Source organism: Equus caballus, chromosome 14 (genome assembly GCF_041296265.1).
Source record: "Equus caballus isolate H_3958 breed thoroughbred chromosome 14, TB-T2T, whole genome shotgun sequence".
Lineage (NCBI taxonomy): Eukaryota > Metazoa > Chordata > Mammalia > Perissodactyla > Equidae > Equus > Equus caballus.
The window spans coordinates 37,534,186-37,552,647 of NC_091697.1; the positions used below are offsets into that span (position 1 = coordinate 37,534,186).

The 18,462-nt window shown below is 46.4% G+C and overlaps 2 protein-coding genes across 11 annotated transcripts in view; one reads left to right on the forward strand and one right to left on the reverse strand.

Annotated features, from left to right (window-relative positions):
* The window catches only part of CYFIP2 (cytoplasmic FMR1 interacting protein 2), a 125,237-nt gene that overhangs the window by 36,488 nt on the left and 70,287 nt on the right, over window positions 1-18,462 (reverse strand). For all 10 annotated transcript variants that reach the window (XM_023617332.2, XM_023617329.2, XM_023617333.2 and 7 more), the window contains 3 exons: window positions 17,706-17,905; window positions 15,932-16,019; window positions 904-1,047 (listed from right to left, as the gene is read on the reverse strand). In XM_023617332.2, coding sequence (XP_023473100.1) covers window positions 904-1,047; window positions 15,932-16,019; window positions 17,706-17,905 — 432 coding nt within the window. The remainder of the gene's footprint in view (window positions 1-903; window positions 1,048-15,931; window positions 16,020-17,705; window positions 17,906-18,462) is intronic.
* Window positions 11,020-15,803, forward strand: FNDC9 (fibronectin type III domain containing 9). Its single transcript, XM_014730549.3, has 2 exons — window positions 11,020-11,316; window positions 13,328-15,803. The coding sequence occupies exon 2, from the start codon at window positions 13,335-13,337 to the stop codon at window positions 14,007-14,009; it is 675 nt and encodes a 224-aa protein (XP_014586035.1). The 5' UTR covers window positions 11,020-11,316; window positions 13,328-13,334; the 3' UTR covers window positions 14,010-15,803.

Sequence of the window (18,462 nt, forward strand, 5' to 3'; positions counted from 1 at the left end):
TACATTACTTTGTTTATTTCTCTTTTGTCATCTCAAATTTTCAGGGAAATCTTGTTTAAATGTTTCAGCCTTTCTTCAACAGTGTTCTGGGAAATTAAACGAAGGTTCAGATGACTATACTTGGGGTGGGTACAGAATGTTGGCAAAGGGATAGAGAATTCCCTTGAGGCCAGTGCAGTATTGGTAGCAGCATTTAGCAAGAAATCTGGGGAAGAAGTGTGGTGATTGATTAGAGATGTCTGCCATGGGCATGGGAGGGAGGAATGACAGCCCATGTGTCATGGATTTGCCATGATCAAGTCAGATAACAAAGCAGAGGAGGGGAACATGAGCAGTCATTAGTAGGTCTTAAATGTCAAAATCAAGATTGCTGAGTTCAGTTATCAAATACAAGGAGTGGGCTCAGGCTGGGAAACTGAGAGGGAAAGTCATGGGTCAGAATGTCCACAGAAACGTTACAGACAACAGGCAAGAGGAACAGAGGGATAAAGGCAAAGGATTCCCTGGGTGAGGCCTACAGACAGACCCAAGGTGCCTGTAATTGGATTTTATAGGCCAGGCGAAAAGTAAAAGCAGGGGCTGGCCCTGTGGTGTAGTGGTTAAATCTGGCACACTCTGCTTTGGTGGCCCAGGGTTCATGGGTTCAGGTCTCAGGTGTGGACCCACACTACTCATCAGCCATGCTGTAGTGACGACCCACATACAAAATAGAGGAAGACTGGCACAGATGTTAGCTCAGGGCTAATCTTCCTCAAGCAAAAAAAGAAGAAGATTGGCAACAGATGTGAGCTCAGAGCAAATCTTCCTCACCAAAAAAAAAACCAAAAAAAAAAGTGAAAGCAGATCTTGTTCCTATCAACCCCACCTGGGCGCATCCCAGGCCTCACTGAGGCCCCTTCTTACCAAGCTCTTGACGATCTTCAGCAGTTCTTCCATGACCACAGCGATGCCCTGGTAACCCAGGAGCCTGCAGATGGTCTTGAAATGAGGAGGCCCCACGAAGTTTCTGTAGGAGCTGTAGATGTGGCTGTAGGCAATGTTGAGAGGCTGGAAAACAGAGATTGTGGTAAAGTAAGAGACTGAGTACCAAATGGATGCTGGGGGGAGTCCTGGTGGGAGATATTTCTCTGACAGAAGGGATGGAAACCTGATGTCACCTGCACTCTCTTACTGGGGACCCCTGTGAATATGGTTGCAAGATGCTAGCCATGGAGAGAGGTGTGGTCAGTGACCACAGAATGGAGCAATGGTCGCCAGATGGAGCAGTGATTCTGTGGCACAAGAGGACAAAAGACCTCCAGGAGAATATCTTTTTTACAGAGATTCCTGCCACCCACCACTGTCACTCCACAAACCAGGACTTTCACAAATTGAGCCACGGGGTGGGGGTAAAACAGATGATTTTCTTTCTCTAGAGGCATTTTTGGTAGTAGGAACTGGCTGGAAGAACATGTGAAAACTCAGAAGCTGATTCAACGTTGTCTTCTTTCTACTTTTAGATTTCTCCATCTATAACAGGGTGGGGTCTTGGGACCGAACAGGGCTGGGTGTCAGAAGACCTCTGCTGCGGGCATGGGAAATCACTTAGGTTTTCTGAGCCCCCATTTCTTCATCAATGAAATGAGCGGGATGGACTAAATCAGTGGTTTCATAACTTTCCAAGTAGTGGTCCAAAGGAAAGATGTCATGGAAACTAGTATGTGAAACAGACAAAAGCAGAGCTGTTCTGTGTGGGTGCTGGTTGGGGGCTCAGAGACCTGGCCACTGACTGGCGACCTCCATTGTCCCCTGAACCCCATGAGATACCTTCACTGAATTAGCAGAACCTCTTTAAGATCTCTTTCTGTCCGAGAACATATAACCAAAATATAGAGCCCTAAATTGGTCTCATCTGGTTGATGAGACTATAAAATTATCATTGACTTTGTCTTTGAAATGCTGCCACTTATGGAGCACCTTGTGCCAGGCTTTGTGAAGCCCTCCCTGTGTATTCTCATTTAATCCACACAACAAACATACGGACACAGACAATTCTTAGCCCCATTTCACAGATGAGGAAACTGAGGGTCAAGGTGGTAAGTGGCTTGATCAGGGTCACACAGTTCATAGGTAACTGATCTGAACCCAGGTAGGTCTGATTCCAACGCCTGTGTTTTTAACCTCTACCTAAAACGGCAGATTTTGGAAGGTGAATTCTTATCTGAAGAACTGGACAGAGTTTACATAAGGTTTCATTTCCAAACTTAGTTCTGAGTGTAGTTTTCCTACCTGGAATTGGAAAAATCTTGTAAACGGAACATGCAAATATGGGAAGACCACATCTGATCTTGCATTAGCTGAAATTCTCTACTTGTTGGCTAACTAGAAATTCTACATGAATTGAATAGGAACTGTAATGATGATTTCCAAGGACTGAAGGCTTCTCAACTACCTTTGGAGCCATCGAGGGAAGATTAAATTATGTTCAGACCAGGTTTTGCATTAAGTATGTTCTACCAAATACAAATGATTCTAAACTTTACAAAACAAGCATCACCATTATAGTCCCCTCTAGTAACAAGGATCCATGAAGAACACAAGTAGAGTCCTCACTAATAACACGGATTCGTGAGGAATCAGAACACCCACCCCTCCAGCAGGTTGAATATAGCCGGTTTGGTAAGCTAATGCCTGCATATGGGAGGCCTGGAACGTGAGAAAGTGCAGCGTCCGCATGCAACGCTGATGGGCTGTCACAGTAGACTCTGCCTGAACCCGGGGGAGGGATATCTTAATGCAGTTACTAGAGAATTCTCAATGTTATGGGGGAGGAATTGTTTCTGTAAGGAGGGGAACATAACTCACTTAAAACCATGATGTTCACTGAAGTCAATGTTCACCAAATCCTGGAAGTACAGGAATGGTTGAGTTTGATTTAGCCAACCGTGGGGCCAGGCCACGCCACACAATCGACTGTGTGTGGAGCAAACCATTTTCGTGTCTCTGTAACAGGCCACCCTGTCAAACAGGCTGGGACTAGGGTGAGGTGAGCGAGGTGACAAGAGCACAAAATGATAGGAGGCGTCACTCTCCTATAAGAGAGCATCTGAGTTCTGGCCCTGTAATCAAAGTCCTAATCTGTTTGCAGGGAGGAGTATACAGCAAACACCAAACAAGCCATAGCTTACCTCTGCTTGGGGAAGGAGACTGACTAGAAAGGGGCCTGGGAGGACTTTCTGGGTGACGGAAATGCCCTACATGTTGATTGGGCTGACTACACCGATGCATACATTTGCCAAAACTCAGGAAACTATATGGACACTTAGGATTTTGTATACGTTACAAACTGAATGGTTGTATCCCCCCAAATTCAAATGTTGAAATCCTAACCCCTACTGTGATGGCAGAAGGAGGTGGGACCTCTGGGAGGTAATTAAGTCATGAGGGTGGATTCCTCACGAATGAGATTAGCGTCCTTGTAAGAAGACAAATGAGAGCTGGCTCCCTCCTTCTCTGCTCTCCATCATGTAGGATATAAGAAGCAGCCTACGTGCAAACCAGGAAGTGGGCCCTCACCAGACATGTGATCTGCTGACACCATGATCTCGGACTTCCCAGCTTCTAGGTGATAAAAACGTTGGTGAAGCCACCCAGTCTACAGTATTCCTGTTACAGCAGCCTGAACTGATTAAGACACTGTATTTTAGTGTATATGATTATAGCTCAATAAAAAAGTAAATTAAAAAAAACCCCACTGGGCTATATCATAACCTAATTTACTTCCCAACATTTGTTTACAAAGATTAAAAACAAAACCATGATTTGAACTTTCTCCCAAAGATGGCTGCAGCTCAAGCCTATACAGGCACGAGGGAATGGTGACCTGATGTGCTCACGGCCATGAGGGGCACTGACAAGGCTCATGAACTGCCAGGACTACCTTCTCATTCTTCTTCTCTCCTTTCAAATATCCTATAAAAGGAATTACTGAGCAGCAGGGAGCTTTCAAAAGGATATCCCTGAAGGGAACATAAAGCAATCAGCTTCTTTTTTTCCTGTCTGATTCTCTGGGTTTTTTTTTTTTGGTGGGAAGATTGGCCCTGAGCTAACATCTGTGCCACTCTTCCTCTACTTTGTATGTGGAATGCTGCCGCAGCATGGCTTGATGAGCAGTGTGTAGGTCTGTGCGCAGGATCTGAACCCATGCCTGGGCTGCACTTAACCACTACACCACTGGGCTGGTCCCTGACTTTGCTGATTTCTTTTCTTGCTTTATCTGAGTCTACAGGACAGGCTCTGGGGTGGGTGGACCTAGGTTCAAATCCCAGGTCCATAAATTTACTAGCTAGATGATCTACAGCAAATTACTTAAACTCTCTAAGCCTTGGTTTTCCCGAAGTAAAGATAGTAATACCAACTCCCATAGGGTTGTTGGAGGTTTAAATGAGACAACATATATAAAGCACTGGGCATGGTACCTGGCATCCTGGAAGCACTCACTGCAACGACAGCCATTAATATTACTTCGTTTGATGATTCGGTAAATAAAGACTAAGAAAACACAGCTTCCTGGTCAAATTTCTTCCAGTAGCTTGGGCTACAGTCATGAGTCTCTGAATGTGGAGAGGGGAGTACATACATAGGGTACAATTTTATCCCACATGGGGATGTGACCAAGGTCACAGCTGGGACCAGGAGATGGCATGCACCCAAAATGCAGATTTTGCTCAATAGTGACAATATTATAACAATGAGGGCTGTCCAAGAACAGACTGTGCTGGGTAGAGGCCCTCACCACTGCAAGTGTCCGTGTGGAGGCTGAGAAACACTGCACAGAGTTGAGAGAAAGGAACCCTGCCTGGGGCTCAGGGTTGGAAGAGATGCCCTTAACCTCCCTTCAGAAGCTCAAGCTGCAATGCCATCTGCCTGGATGCTCATCCTTCTTAGCAGTGTTCTTAACTCTCACTCCCACCCAAAGAGCTTCTAGTCCCAAGATTCCCTTAGCACTTCCAAGCAAGCACAAATAAAAATGTATTCCAGTGGATGGAAACTGCTCAGCAGCCCTCCCCAGTTCTAGGTAGAGGAGGTGAATAATTTTGGAATTGTTTTACCATGCTTGTTAAGGGGGTTTCAAAAAATCCCCCTTACAGACCTGCTCAGTGCACACAGGGGCCCTCTTGTTGACGTCCCCTCATTGGTCTTGGATTCTGGTCTAGGCCAGAAGTTTAGGCCTTAGTTGATGGCCCAAGCTCAGGAAGGACCAGCATGAAATGAGCAGAATTCAAAATTGTCCTAAGTCAACAAACTCCCCTCACTCCCCTCCCACCCCCAAGATACACCACACCCATGCAAGAGGAAACGCACACGCATGCTGGAAAGAACACGCACACGCACCCCCGGAGGGCACCCATCTGACCTGCTGGCTCTGGAGGAGGCTGGGCCCTATTGAGAAAATGTGGGAATATGGGAGCCTGGGCATTTTCTGAGGTTTGGCAAAGAAAAACAGGAAGGCAACAGGACTTGAGACACTGGAAACTTGCTACAAATCTCTTACACTGAACCAGTCCTACTAACTGAGTCAGGTTACAACTCTGGGCCTGCCTTTAGAAACTAATTATGCATCTTTTTTACGATGGCTCACTTAAAATCGAGCTTGTTTCAATCTACACTGCACAAAGCAGATAACTTTATGAGAGCTGAAGAAATAAACGATCTTGATTCAGGAATTAGAGCCATATTAACGTGAGACACAGATGTGCATTTTTTTAGAAAAAGGCAAAACTATTTTAAGGAGAGAACAAATAGAGTGAGTTTGATCTGGCAGATCCTGGGCACTGTATCTGTATATAGACTTTAAAAAAAATTGTGGTGAAATATCTGTAGCATAAAAGCTACGATTTTAACCACTTTTAAGTGTTGTACATGGACTTTTAGTCAGAAGGCCTCCATCTCTCACCAGATGGTAAACAAGGCCAGCCACGTCAAACAATGCGGCCTATTTATTTAGCAAACGGAATTTGCAAGCAATTTGCATCTCTGCTTTCTGGAATCACAATTGCTGTTTTCACAGATCCCAAGGGGAATTAAAACTGTTTATAATTTCCTGTTTTAGTCACAATTTCTCTAATGTTCTTTGAGCAATTTGAACACCATCAGCACATAAACACAGCTCCCTAATTCAGGTTGGAGAGCTGCGGGCCAACTCTCTGAAACCACTGCAGGTAAATAAAGACTCAGGTAAATGAATAAAACAGCAAGACCGTCCTTGTTGGGAAAGATCACAGGGTATGATGGGTTAAAGCACTGATAACTCCTGAGCGACAGGTTCAAATCCATCGCTAGGGTGTGGGTAAAACTACTCATGTGTCTGTCTGTCCCTTACTGACATCTGCTGATCTAGAGGGCTGGGTCTCCAATATGTGGGTTTCCTTCTTGGCCTGCTCAGCTCAGAGGCTGAAAGATCCAAGGGAGTTGCTGTAGAGACCTCAAGAAATGATGCTCTTCTCTTTCTTGTCTCACTAACAAAGTCCTTGGAGAAGGCAAGACGGAGAACAGGAACTGAGCCTTTCCTGTTCAGAGACACCACATCAACCCTATAATACTTAGAGATGCCCAAATTTTTGGAGGAAACCAATGCTATCACTTTGTAAATAATCTGTACCATATGATCATATGTAAGTGTATAATGTTTCTCTGTTTATGAATGTTTTTACATAATTCCTTCATAACTTGCCCAGGTATATTTGTTCTCTGTGGCTATTACAAATTTCCACAAACCTGGTGGCTTAAAACAATAGAAATTTATTCTTGCATAGTTCTGGAAGCCATAATCCAAAGTCAGTATCACTGGGCCAAAATTAAAGCATCAGCAGGGCCACACTCCCTCCAGATGCTCTAGGGGACAACCCATCCCTTGCCTCTTCCAGCTCCTGGTGGCTGCCAGCATTCCTGGACTTGTGGCTGCATCACTCCAATCTTCAGATCTCTCTGCTGAGATCTGGCCTTCTCCTCTGTATGCATGTCACCTCCCTCTGCCTCCCTCTCATCAGGACACTTGTGATGGCATTTAGGACCCATCCTGATAATCCAGGATAATCTGCCCATCTCAAGATCCTTTACCTAATCACATTTGCAAAGCCCTTTTTCCAAATAAGGTAATATTTGCAGGTTCCAGGATTAGGACCTGCTGTCTTGGGGGCCGTTATCAGCCTACTAGACCAGGGAAGGCAGGCACAATGATCCCCATTTAGCAGAGGAGGAATCGAAAGCCCAAATGAAGTGAGAGACTTGCCTGAAATACAAGATGATAGTCTGCCTTATGTACCCACTGCCAAATGACCGAAATTCTTCTAGACTGGTGGGTAAGTAACGTTGGGTAGCCTGGGAGTGGGACCACGCAGACATGGGGGGGGGGTGGCACTGCTAGTGCTGAGACAGACTCCCTTGGTCAGGCTACGTGGGAAGTGCTGGCACCCAGGAATGGCCCCAGCTGTGACGTACCCAGCTTGCTGCAGCAAAGCACTGGGTCCTCGGTCCCATGGACCATGACCTAATGGGGAAGGCACTGCCAGAGTAGGATAAATTTCTAAGGTCAAATCCTGACTCACAGGGGCATCACTTAGCAAGTGACGACCACACCAAACACAAGATCACACCAACAATTTCCAAAGACCGAAACATTAATGGGAAATTATTAGCATAATTTAAGGGATGATTTGTGCCACAATCTCTATCACTCGGAAGGCAGTTTTATGATAGACTCTATATAATTTATTTAGAGAATATTTTTAAAGTTTTGACTCATATGCAAATTTTGAATCCTGAAGCAGTTGCTAAAGGTTTTTTAGATTCAATGTCACCCCTAACCCTGAGTGACAGAGCTCTTAGGCAGGGGTACTTGGACTCCAGACTCCAGAGGAGGAAACACTTGCTGGCCATATTTTTCCAAATGTATTTGATGTTTTCTCTGTCGGCTACATTCAGGTGGCTCGATGCTCTCTCTGAGGTATTTAAGTTCCTTGCCTGTTCCCATCATTCTAGAATCCACTAAACAGCAAAGTCCTGTCTCTACCTCTCCGGAGAAGGTAACATAAGGCAAAGAGCTCTCGTTGACCATTGTTGACTGCAGAACGGCACGAGCAGAGCAGCAGCGCATCCGAGAGGCCAGCTGGAAGCTCGGGCTCTGGACCAACAGACCTCGGCTTGGAGCCCTGCTCTGCCACAACCTCGCTCTGTGCTCACGGTCAAGTTAATGAACCCCTCTGAGCCTCGGTTTCTCCCTTTGTACAATGGTGATAAGAGGGCCTACCTCAAAGAGTTCCCCATGGGTAAAACGAGAAAACATATGTAAAATGCACCAAAAAGTTCTTAGTGGTTATTTCTGAGCTGTACAAGTTTTACTGTCATCTTTGAACTTTTCTATATTCCTTAATTTATGTACAATAAGCATATATGTTTTTTTAAAAAACAAAGCTGTTTTAAGAATAAAAATAAAGGGAAGCAAGTACCATCCAGGGTGCCAACCTTGCCCATTACAGCCTCTGGATGAAGCTACAACCAACTCAGGAAACGGCTCTGAGCCACTGACCTTCTGTTCTTAGTAATAACAGCTGCTTCTCCTAAGCCCAGCACTGCACAGAGATGGGCTCATCTCTCTGCTGCAACAACGCTGTAAGGCAGGTATTATTGATATTCCCATTTTACAGAAGAGTTAATCAAGGCACAGAAGAGTCAGGGAATTTGTCCAAGGCCACACAGGCAGGATGTGAACCCAGTCTGGGGGTATCAGGACCTGCACTCTGAACCACTACCTTCCTCTGGGTGCCCTGACATCATTCCTTCACTGCCACCTGCAGGAAGGACTCAGGGACCCCGCTCTTGGCTGATGTCCTCTGGCAGTAATTTATCACTGGTGTAAACCAACCAGGCACCTCCTGGCCAGACAGCTGAAGAGGCTACAACTTGGATCCCACAGAAGGGTCCTTCCTGATTGAGGACAAAGAGTGGGCTGGGCTGGGGTGCCATCTCCTGAGCAAGTGTCCCCAGGGGATCAGTCTCATTCACCAAGGGCTGCACTGGCTCCTCTGGGTGCTGCTGGTGAATGGTGACAGCCCAGAGGAGCAGGACAAGCCCTGGACTCGGAGTCAGGGACTCGGTTTCCACTCCTGACTCTGCCACTAATCAGGTGCGCAGCCTGAGGAACGCCATCTCTTCTCCTGGAATCTGTGAGACAAGAGAAGTTCTAGGCCTCGTGTTCTCTGAGCGTCTCGACTTCTCAAATAAAAAGCTCAGTGTCAAAATGGCATCCAGGAGGATTAAAAATAAATTCCCACTTTCGGTGGCAAAGGCTTCAGTTCTGTCTCGTCACTCCACAGGCCCCTAACTCTGGTATTTTTATTCCCCTCAAAATAACCTTTTCAAAAGGCACCTGTAAACTGCTGCCCTGGCCTTTCTGTGGGGAGGACGCTTTTACGCTCTGCAGGCAGTCATCATCAGCACGTATTCCAGCAGATCACAGACAGGCCCCTGGAAAGGCCAAACGCCGCAGGAAAGCCACGGAACAAGTGTCTAATCGAGGACGACGGACATCCCGAGACTCCAAGGCGCACAGAGAGCCCTGGCCCGGGGAGGGTCTCTGGCTCACCAGGCAACGCCCCATAACTTTCTGATTATCACAGGGAGATTTTCCTAGGTTCACGTGGATACTCTGACCAAGAACCAAGAAGAAAAAGGCTGACTTTTTAAAACACATCATTTGTGTAAAATAATTCAGGTCTAAATCGATCCGACCGAGGGGCGCCGTAACAAATGACCACAAACTTGGTGGCTGAACTTTATTCTCTATTTCAGACACGCTCTGGAGTCTCCCCAACGGAACGGTGGCAACATGTTATTTTAAGGCTGAGGGGAACAGGAAGGGGTGGAATTTCAGAGGGAGATAAACCTTTATGGGAAATGGAAACAGGCGAGGAAGCAAAGTCAGGATTCTTGAAAGAAAAGGAACTTTGGGGATCATCCAACCCAGGAACAGTAAACAGTTTCCATTTCTGGTGTCAACTCCAACTGATTGAGTGGTTAAGCAGCTTCTTGGGATGCCTGTGTTGAGAAGGACTCTGAGGCTGTGTTTCTGAGCCCAGCTGGAAGGACTGCTGTATTAGTTTCCTAGGGCTGCAGAACAAGTTACCACAAATGTGGTGACTTAAAACAAGAGACATTTATCTCACAGTTGTGGAGCCCAGAAGCCTGAAATCAAGGTGCTAGCAAGGCCACACTCCCTCTGCAGGCTCTAGGGGAGCATCCTTCCTTGCATCCTCCAGCTCCTGGTGGCTCCTGGCATTCCTTGGCTTATGGCAGCAGCACTCTAGTCTCTTTCTTTGTCTTCACATGGCTTCTTCCCTTTGTATCCCTCTGTGTGCAAATCTCCCTCTCCTTCCTCTTATAAGGACACCAGTCACTGGATTTAGGGCTTCTCCTAAATCCAGGATGATATCATTTCGAGATCCTTAACTAATTAAATCCAAAAAGAGTCTATTTCCAAATAAGGTCACATTCTGAGGTTCTGGGTGGACCTGAATTTTGGGGGGACACTCAAACCCCCATGGCACAAGTGCCATGATAGTTTAGCAAGCCTGACACGGGTTCAGGACTAGGCAGAAGTAGTATTCAAATTTTCTATCTGCCATCCTGATCTCGCCCAAACCCACAGATTTAGAGATGATGGAATTGAGGTTCAGAAAATAAAGAGTCTTGACTAGTGCCACGGGAGACAAGAATAAAGAAAAAAGAGGACCTAAGGGTGGGTAGGAGGCAAGGCAGAATTTGGGGGGGGAGCGGGTAGGAGGGGATGAGGATGATATTACTGTTTTAGTTGTGGGATAACTGAGAAGGGCATCTTTGCATTTGAAACCATTGTCCAAAGAGGGTCTAGAGGGGGCAAAAAGAAAAAGATAACTAGCCAATTAGAGAGAAAATTTAGGAGCCTTGGAAGAATTAGCACTATTCTGAGGATGAGTTTGCAGGAGACTGTTTGCCTTTTTTCAGCCAAAGGGATGAGAGCTCCTCTCACTGGGCAAAAGCCTTTCCAGACTGGTCCCTGACAGCATCGTGCGTACAGATGCATGCTGGTTGCCATGGTGAATGATGCTGATCTGAAGAAATGAATAATGTGAGCGTTGGGGGCGACAGTGGGATTACTCAGACAGTGGCGAGAGAGACACCAAGGAGAGCCCAGAGCACAGGAGGGGAGAAGGCACCATTCTGACAGCTTTGGTCCACTCTGCCTCTGAGAGCTGCGCTCTATCCAGATCCATCATTAACCAGATCCACTACAAGCATCAGGTAAGGGACACAAATGGCTCTTCTTGGAAATGGAAATGGCTTTTCCTTTCACACTCTGCTTGGAGGAGGGCCAGGCAATGGTAATATGAATAGCTAAAAACTGGGGAAATTTAGAAACAGAAGCAGAGGAAGAAAAATAAGGGAAACTGACTTGGTCCTAAAAGCTGAGGATGCTGCTAGCATCTTCACAGAAAGCTCTTAAAAATGTCTGCTGTAGGGAACTCAGTGTGCAAAGACAGTGGCAGATACGAGGCAAATAGGAGAACTGATTCATGACAAGAAATGGGATTCCTGATCACTCCGGATGGAAGGGGTTTACAAAGGCCGTTGCTTCTGTATCATAAGTAAATGAATTAAGATCTTTTTTCATTGTAGTCGGAAGCATATTTATAGGGATGTGTGGGGTGCTGGGGTGGAGCGGAGGGAGTGTATGAGAAGGGGCACAAATACTCTGTCTCCTTTGCAATGACCTTGCCTGGAGGGATCTGAGCACATCTGTCTCGTCCCTTTCATTACCTATTTCTCAGGGAAGAAATTTCCAGCCAAACAGAAAGGAACTATTCCCATTCCTGAGCATCTCAGTTCACTGTCATCCTTAGAGAAGAAAAACAAGGATCGGAAAATCACTCAGTGCTGTGCGTCTTTCTGCAGCTCCACTACTCTAGGAATACGCGCACGAAAACAGAAGGTTGGAGGGAGGCAGGAAGGAGAGAGAACAGCTCATAACAGAAATCAGTTTGGCGTAATATCCAATTCAGGTTAAAGTCGGATCGACTGTTTTTTTACTATGTCACCACAATCTACAATAAAACCTGTATTTCGTGTGAGAGAGGAGGGGCAGAGAACAGAGCTGCGTGAGACCTGTACGTGAGCAGACACAGGTTGAATACGGCTGTGCCTGAATTTTAGCTCAGGGGAAATTCAGTGGAGGGGAACTGTATCTCTCAAAGGGAATTAAAGAGAAACTAAGAAGCTTAAAGATGGTGCTCTCTTACCAAAGCGAGAGGGCTGGCCATCTGAAGAGGGCTCATTTGATTTGTCTGGAAAAACAGCAAGTGGGTCTTAGCACCAGCACCTCGTTTTGCGATAACATTGTATTGCTAAACCCAGCAGCCCTGCATGTGGAAATCTGGCGGTAAAGTAGCTTTGAGTCTTGTACTTATTAACTGAGTGACCTCAGATTGCTCATCTGTAAAAGGGGGATCTAGCTCGGAGGGTGCAATGAAAAATAAATGAAATTTATTATTGTATGCCAAGCAACTAGCATGACCTGTTACGCAGCAACCACTAGCTAACTGTTGGAGGTTATCAGCATTATTAACGCTCATAGTACAGTAGTACTAAATAGCAGTTATGCTTGTATCGGGAGCTGATTATCTTGACCTAGGAAACTAATTTCCTGGGTTCCTCTGGTTTTGAACAAACAAACTGTGAGCAGAGGCTTTGGGGAGAAATCAGTTACCAATGAGTGACAAAGCAAATTTCCTCCTGCCATGAGCAACAGAACTGGGAGGCTAAAAAAGCAGTGGGCAGAATGTTCTAGATGACTGACCTCACAGCACTTGGAGAAGCCAGAGGTCCAGAAAGGAAATTTTAGGTGAAACAATTGCCTGACTTGGAGGTCACAGACCTGTGGTAACTAACATGGGGACTCTGAGTTTGTACTGATTTCTCCTTTTATTGCCTTTCTTCTTCTCTTTTTCCAGGGCTGGGAACAATGTTGTATTTAAAGGATCTGAGTCAGGGCAGCATGAGGCTAGGGGATGTGGGTGCATCTTTTTCAGCCTGAAGGTCTCCAGCTTTGGTATGAGACAACCCTGATTTGAACTTTTGTTCTGCCATTTCTTAGCTATGCCTAGCTAAGTAATGTCACCTCTTGACTCCCATTTCTTTGTAAAATGAGGTAATATCAGTGCTCATCTTGAATGCTCAATAAATGGCAGCGATGATTATCATAAATAAGTACTTAAATAAGGGGATAAGTTACTCTTCACTTTGATTCTGATTTCAGAATCAGGATGAACATCGAGGTTGGGAACGTTTCTTATACGGGAGCCATCATTTCCTGGTCGTCCTCGGAGCCCTGCCTGGAGGACTATTACCATATTATGTATAGGCCCAATTGGAACAGCATCTTCTCTGGCTATCTTCGCTACAGCTTCCACCACGAGGAGAAGGTGCCTCGATCTATCAGCTCCGTGGTGCTGGAACACCTCGCCCCTTCCACTCTCTACTTCCTGTGCATCAGCTGTAAGAAGGCTGCATTCCCCTACAGGCACTACTGCACCATGTTCCACACCCTGGATAAGAGTCCACTGGCTGCTGGAAGCTCCCTGGTGGACCCCCAAATCTCCCTTTGGGTCTTGATGGCCATTCTGCTGGCCTGCTTCACAGCCGTCTTAGCCTTCATCTGCCTCCAGTTCTGGTGCATCCGTTGCCATGAGCCTCGATGGTCTTACAGAGCTGGTCACATGGAGGAAGCCAATGGGTTGGTGAGATGGCCAGAAGAGGCCCCAGCTCTCGGTCAGAGGGAGGAAGACCTGCAGGGGCTCCCCCTGGTGGAAATGCCACGCAAGAACTCCAGAGCTGGAGCAGAACCGGAAGCCGAAGCTGACCAGGAAGCCCCGGATGTGGGTGCCTTACAGAGAGAGGGTGGTGACCAACCCGCCCTACTGCCTCATTTTGGGGAGTAAGAAGTAGAGAGGAGGCAGCCTGCATCATACAGCCTAAAGTCGCATCCCTCCCGCCACTGCCCCCCTAAGCAGTAGGTCTTCTGGCTACAGACTACTCATTCGTCTTCCCTCAACGTCAGTGTTCCAGTGAATCACCTGGGTTGGATGACTGCTCTATCACAAAGCTTCTCAAGCTGGAAAACATACACCCCCATGTGCTGAGGGAGTAATGTGGCACCTCTTAGGCAAGTCCATTTTAGGGGGAGCCAGTTAGGAATTAAAAACATTATCTTAATACTAAAACAAACATGAATATATCATGATGTAGAAAGTGAGATGTGCATGGCTTAAATAAAACACCATACTTCAAGGAAATTTTTGAGTTGAAGAACGGGCTCTTTGAGTTATGCTTTCAGTCATACTGGGGGGAGTTATTCTAGAAAGCTGTGAGGAGACTTGTTCGTGAGTGTTTTCCAACTTTCAGGCCATCACGTACCACCTTGTACCCCACCTTCATTTTTTTTTAAACCATAGACTACCTTTACTATTACGAACAATAGTTCTTTAAATTCACTTATTTTTAAAACTTCAAACTTTATTTTAAGAGATAGCCCTGTATTACTCTAAAAGTGAAAAACTAGCAGCCCACTGCTATAAATAGAAGGGAAGAGACATAAGAATAAATATAATGAAAACATAATATTAAATTTGACAGATGCTATTGCCTACTAAAGACTGAGCTTAAGGCCTGCTCTTTTATCTTCGATTAAAAGGGAGATTAGATTAGCAAACATTGGAAAGGTAGTAAGGAAACAATAGCACCAGCTTAAGTCTTTCTCCTGTGAGAAAGTCCATGAACGATCTAAAATGCTATCTGTAAGAGTCCCTTGATTTGAGAAAGCTGCTTTGACCAGATTGGTTGTTCTGAAGAAGATACCCACACTCTCCCAGCATCAGTCCAAGACCCTCTGAGCTCTACCTTAGGCCAAGCGGTGGGAACTTGTCTTGCTTCATCACACTTCCAAATCTAGGGCTCCTCGACCTAGACGAGTACTTTGTCTACCAACGTTATATTTATCCGGCCAGCTCCTCTTCTAAGTCCCTCTGTGCTTACTTTTCGCAAATGGGGTAAAAGGTGGCCATTTTTATTCCATCACAAAGAAAAATGTTGGCTTTTTTTGTTGTTGTTGACAACAGTGGCATTCTTTAGTCGGCCTGTACCAACCCCCAGGGTAGAAAATGAATCTCCTACATATGTCATCGTGTTGGTGAGACTTTGTGAACCTTGCTCCCCTGTCCCTACCATGGATGTGGAAATGGAACTTGAGGAGGGCAGGGATGATGTCTGTTTTAGTCTCTGATATATCCCCAGCATGTAGAGGACTAGAGTAGGTGCTTAATGCCTGGGAATGGCAAAGGATAGAAGAAGGCACCATTTGAGAGGTTTAGTTTGTGTTAAGATGTGTACATATCAGCAAAGCAGCAAAGAGATGGGAGAAGACCTGTCTCTTTGCTCTAGCTCCAGCCATCTGGGATTTCCTTCAAAGCTCCACCTCCTCAACCACTTCCTGTCTGCAAATCCCTTATATTTATGGAGCACAACATCCCAGAATCACAGGACAATACTGCAATCAATCAGCTGAGAAACAGGAGGAGATGGGACACCAAGACGAGAAGCCCCACACACCCATTTCCCTGCTCACCTCAGTGAAGTCCTCCCCAGACAGCCCTGCCCAGCATCCAGCCCCACCAGGTCTGTGTTAACCCGCATCCTTGCCAATTGTGAACAAATAAAGATGAATATCCTCGCAGTCATTTCCGCCTGGGTCTCACTACTGCCTCTTTATCCCCACACCTTCCTGCTTTTCTGACTCACGAACAACTCTGCTATTTGCTTTTGCTCACTAGCCCTCTTAGAAGTAGGACCGGGCAAGACTACTCACCTTGGACCCATAGAGGTAATAAGGCTGGACGTTGGCAGGTTTATCTCTTTGTGGCTCTTGGGTAAAAGGAATGGCAGTTCGGACAAAACTAGTAGAAGAAAAGAGATGGGAGGGGAGTTAACCAGGTCCTAACATTATTCTTCACAGGACATGATATAGTGGGAGCCCTTCTTGACCAGGTGTGACCTCACTATTTCTTAGGTGGTTGCCTATAAAGGTAATAAAGTCCTCTGACATCCTCCTGTTCAACTACTGTTTCCCTTCCATAGATGGGAAACCTGTAGTCCAGATTCACAGGCTCGATGCTGGGCTTGCGGCTGCTCAGAAGGACAGCAGGCAAGAAAGCGAGAATGGGCTGGGCCTGAAAACGGCCTTCTCCAGAGCTCCGTCCCTCCACCCCCAGGGTGGTTTCTCAAAAGCAGGGTTCTGCAAACTCTTTCCGTATAGGCCCAGATAGCAAATATTTTCAGCTTTGCAAGCCAGATGGTCTCTGTTACAATTACTCAGCTCTGCTGGTAGTGTGAAAGCACCCATAAACGGGAGTAAATGAATGAGCATGGCTGAGTTCCAATAAAACTTTATGAATTTCAAACAATTTCTGCTTGTCACCCAATTATAATTCTTTGGATTCTCCCCTATTTAAAACGTCAATACCATTCTTAGCTCATGGGCTGTACAAAAACATTTGCCAACTAGATGTGGTGCGTGGGCTGTAGTTTGCAGAATTCTGCTTGAGAGGATTAAAAGTCCCAAATCTTAAGAGAAGGAGAAGTCTGTCTTGCTGAGTGTGTGGATTTATGCACATTTGTAGATTCCTCCCAGACCCTTCCATTCATTCGATGCATAGTGGCCAGGAGCCAGGCCCTGAGGATCCTGAGAAGATGTGTAAATATACATTTTTGCACATCCTTATGTACTTGTTTTGTACGTGAATATGTCTCACCCCTTCCATCAGGTTTTGAACCTCTTTGGGGATAAGAGATTAGGTGTGGTCTCTATCTTGGTGGCTGGCCTGGCGCCATGTGCCCCTTGCAGGAGACACATTCCATTTTGCCACGCATGTGTGTGCTCTGCAAATGTATGCCTGTTTTGCACACATGCGTTCACATATGTGGACCTCCTCATAAAAGTACCATCTGATCATGTCGCTCCTCCTCCTCAAACTCTGCCAAAGTTCATAAACGCTCCATCCTATGTGGCCTATGGACTCATGCATGGTCTAGTTCCTGCTTCCTCCTGTGTCCGGCCTTATCTTTCATGGCACCGTTCCCCATCCCAGCTCCACCCTCACCAGCCTCTCAGTTCCTTAGAAACTTTGGCTGGAAGATTCTTCTCCTGCCTTTTGCCTTATTTATGCCTATTCTTCCTTCGCATCCCAACTCTACCATTATATCCTCAGAGGAGGAAGCTTCCTTTGAGGTTTGCATCACTTCCTGGACGGGATCAAGTGGTGCCGTTCTCTCTCTCAGGTTGTGGGCTCTCCTCCATCTCCAGGTTGGCTGTTTATAGCAGTACATTTATCATACAATTGTTTGATCACCTGCACCCTCCTCTAGCCTGAAGGCTCCGAGAACCAGGAAGGAGTCTGCTTGTTCACTGTGGCATCCTTGCTTCCAACACAGAGCCTGTGCCCAGGAGGGGCTCCACAAGGTGCCTCTTGCAGGAGTAAACTGACAACCTGCACTGGGCCTAGTGTGGAGGGGGCAGCTGGCTGCTCCCTCGCCCCACCCCATCCCACTTCGCCCCAGCCCCCTTTGCACAGGGATTTCCTTACCGGTTGGTGGACCCATTGTAGCAGTAGTTAGGGAGGAAGTCGAAGTTCAGCTCCCAGAAGACGTGCAGGGTGATGCGTCCGTAGGGGGCAGACACGTTGTGATTGGCCTCCCGGAACATGGCATCGAAGCTGTCCAGGGTCATGTGCTTACACAGCAGCCGGTGTGTGAGCCGGTTGATCTCCAGCAACCACTCCAGCTCCTGCCCGGAGAGAGAACCCGTGGCTACTGAGGATGTTCACACAGACCTTGCACTCATGCATCACTTTGTCTTACAGATTCCTCTCATGCAGGCAAGAGCCCCTCAGACAACCTCCTGACTGCTGACACGAGGACTAGGACCCTTGTGGTGGCATGTGACAACACTCCCTTCTTTTGAGGAGTGGAAGGAACTGCCAGCCTATGCTGAGGGAGGCTGCAAGCCTGTCCCGGGAAGGGGACCAGAGACCATGTGCGAATCCCCTGTCTATCCCCCTTTGGGTAGAAAGCACGCCTACTTGCTTTCCAGATTCCATATTGCTGAGGAAACAGCTGGTCCCTCAGTGTCTCCTGTAAAGTAAAAGAGAGCTGTGACTGGCTGTCACCAGAGGCCCTATCTCCGCCCTGCAGATGTAACCTTAAGAGCTACCAACTACTAAGTACTTGCTATTAGGTCAGACCACATGAAACTGCTGTTTTTTTAGGTCAAACACTATAGAATATTAGTAATTTCATATGGTTCAATCTAATATGTACGAAGGAGTATTCTAAGCACTTTAT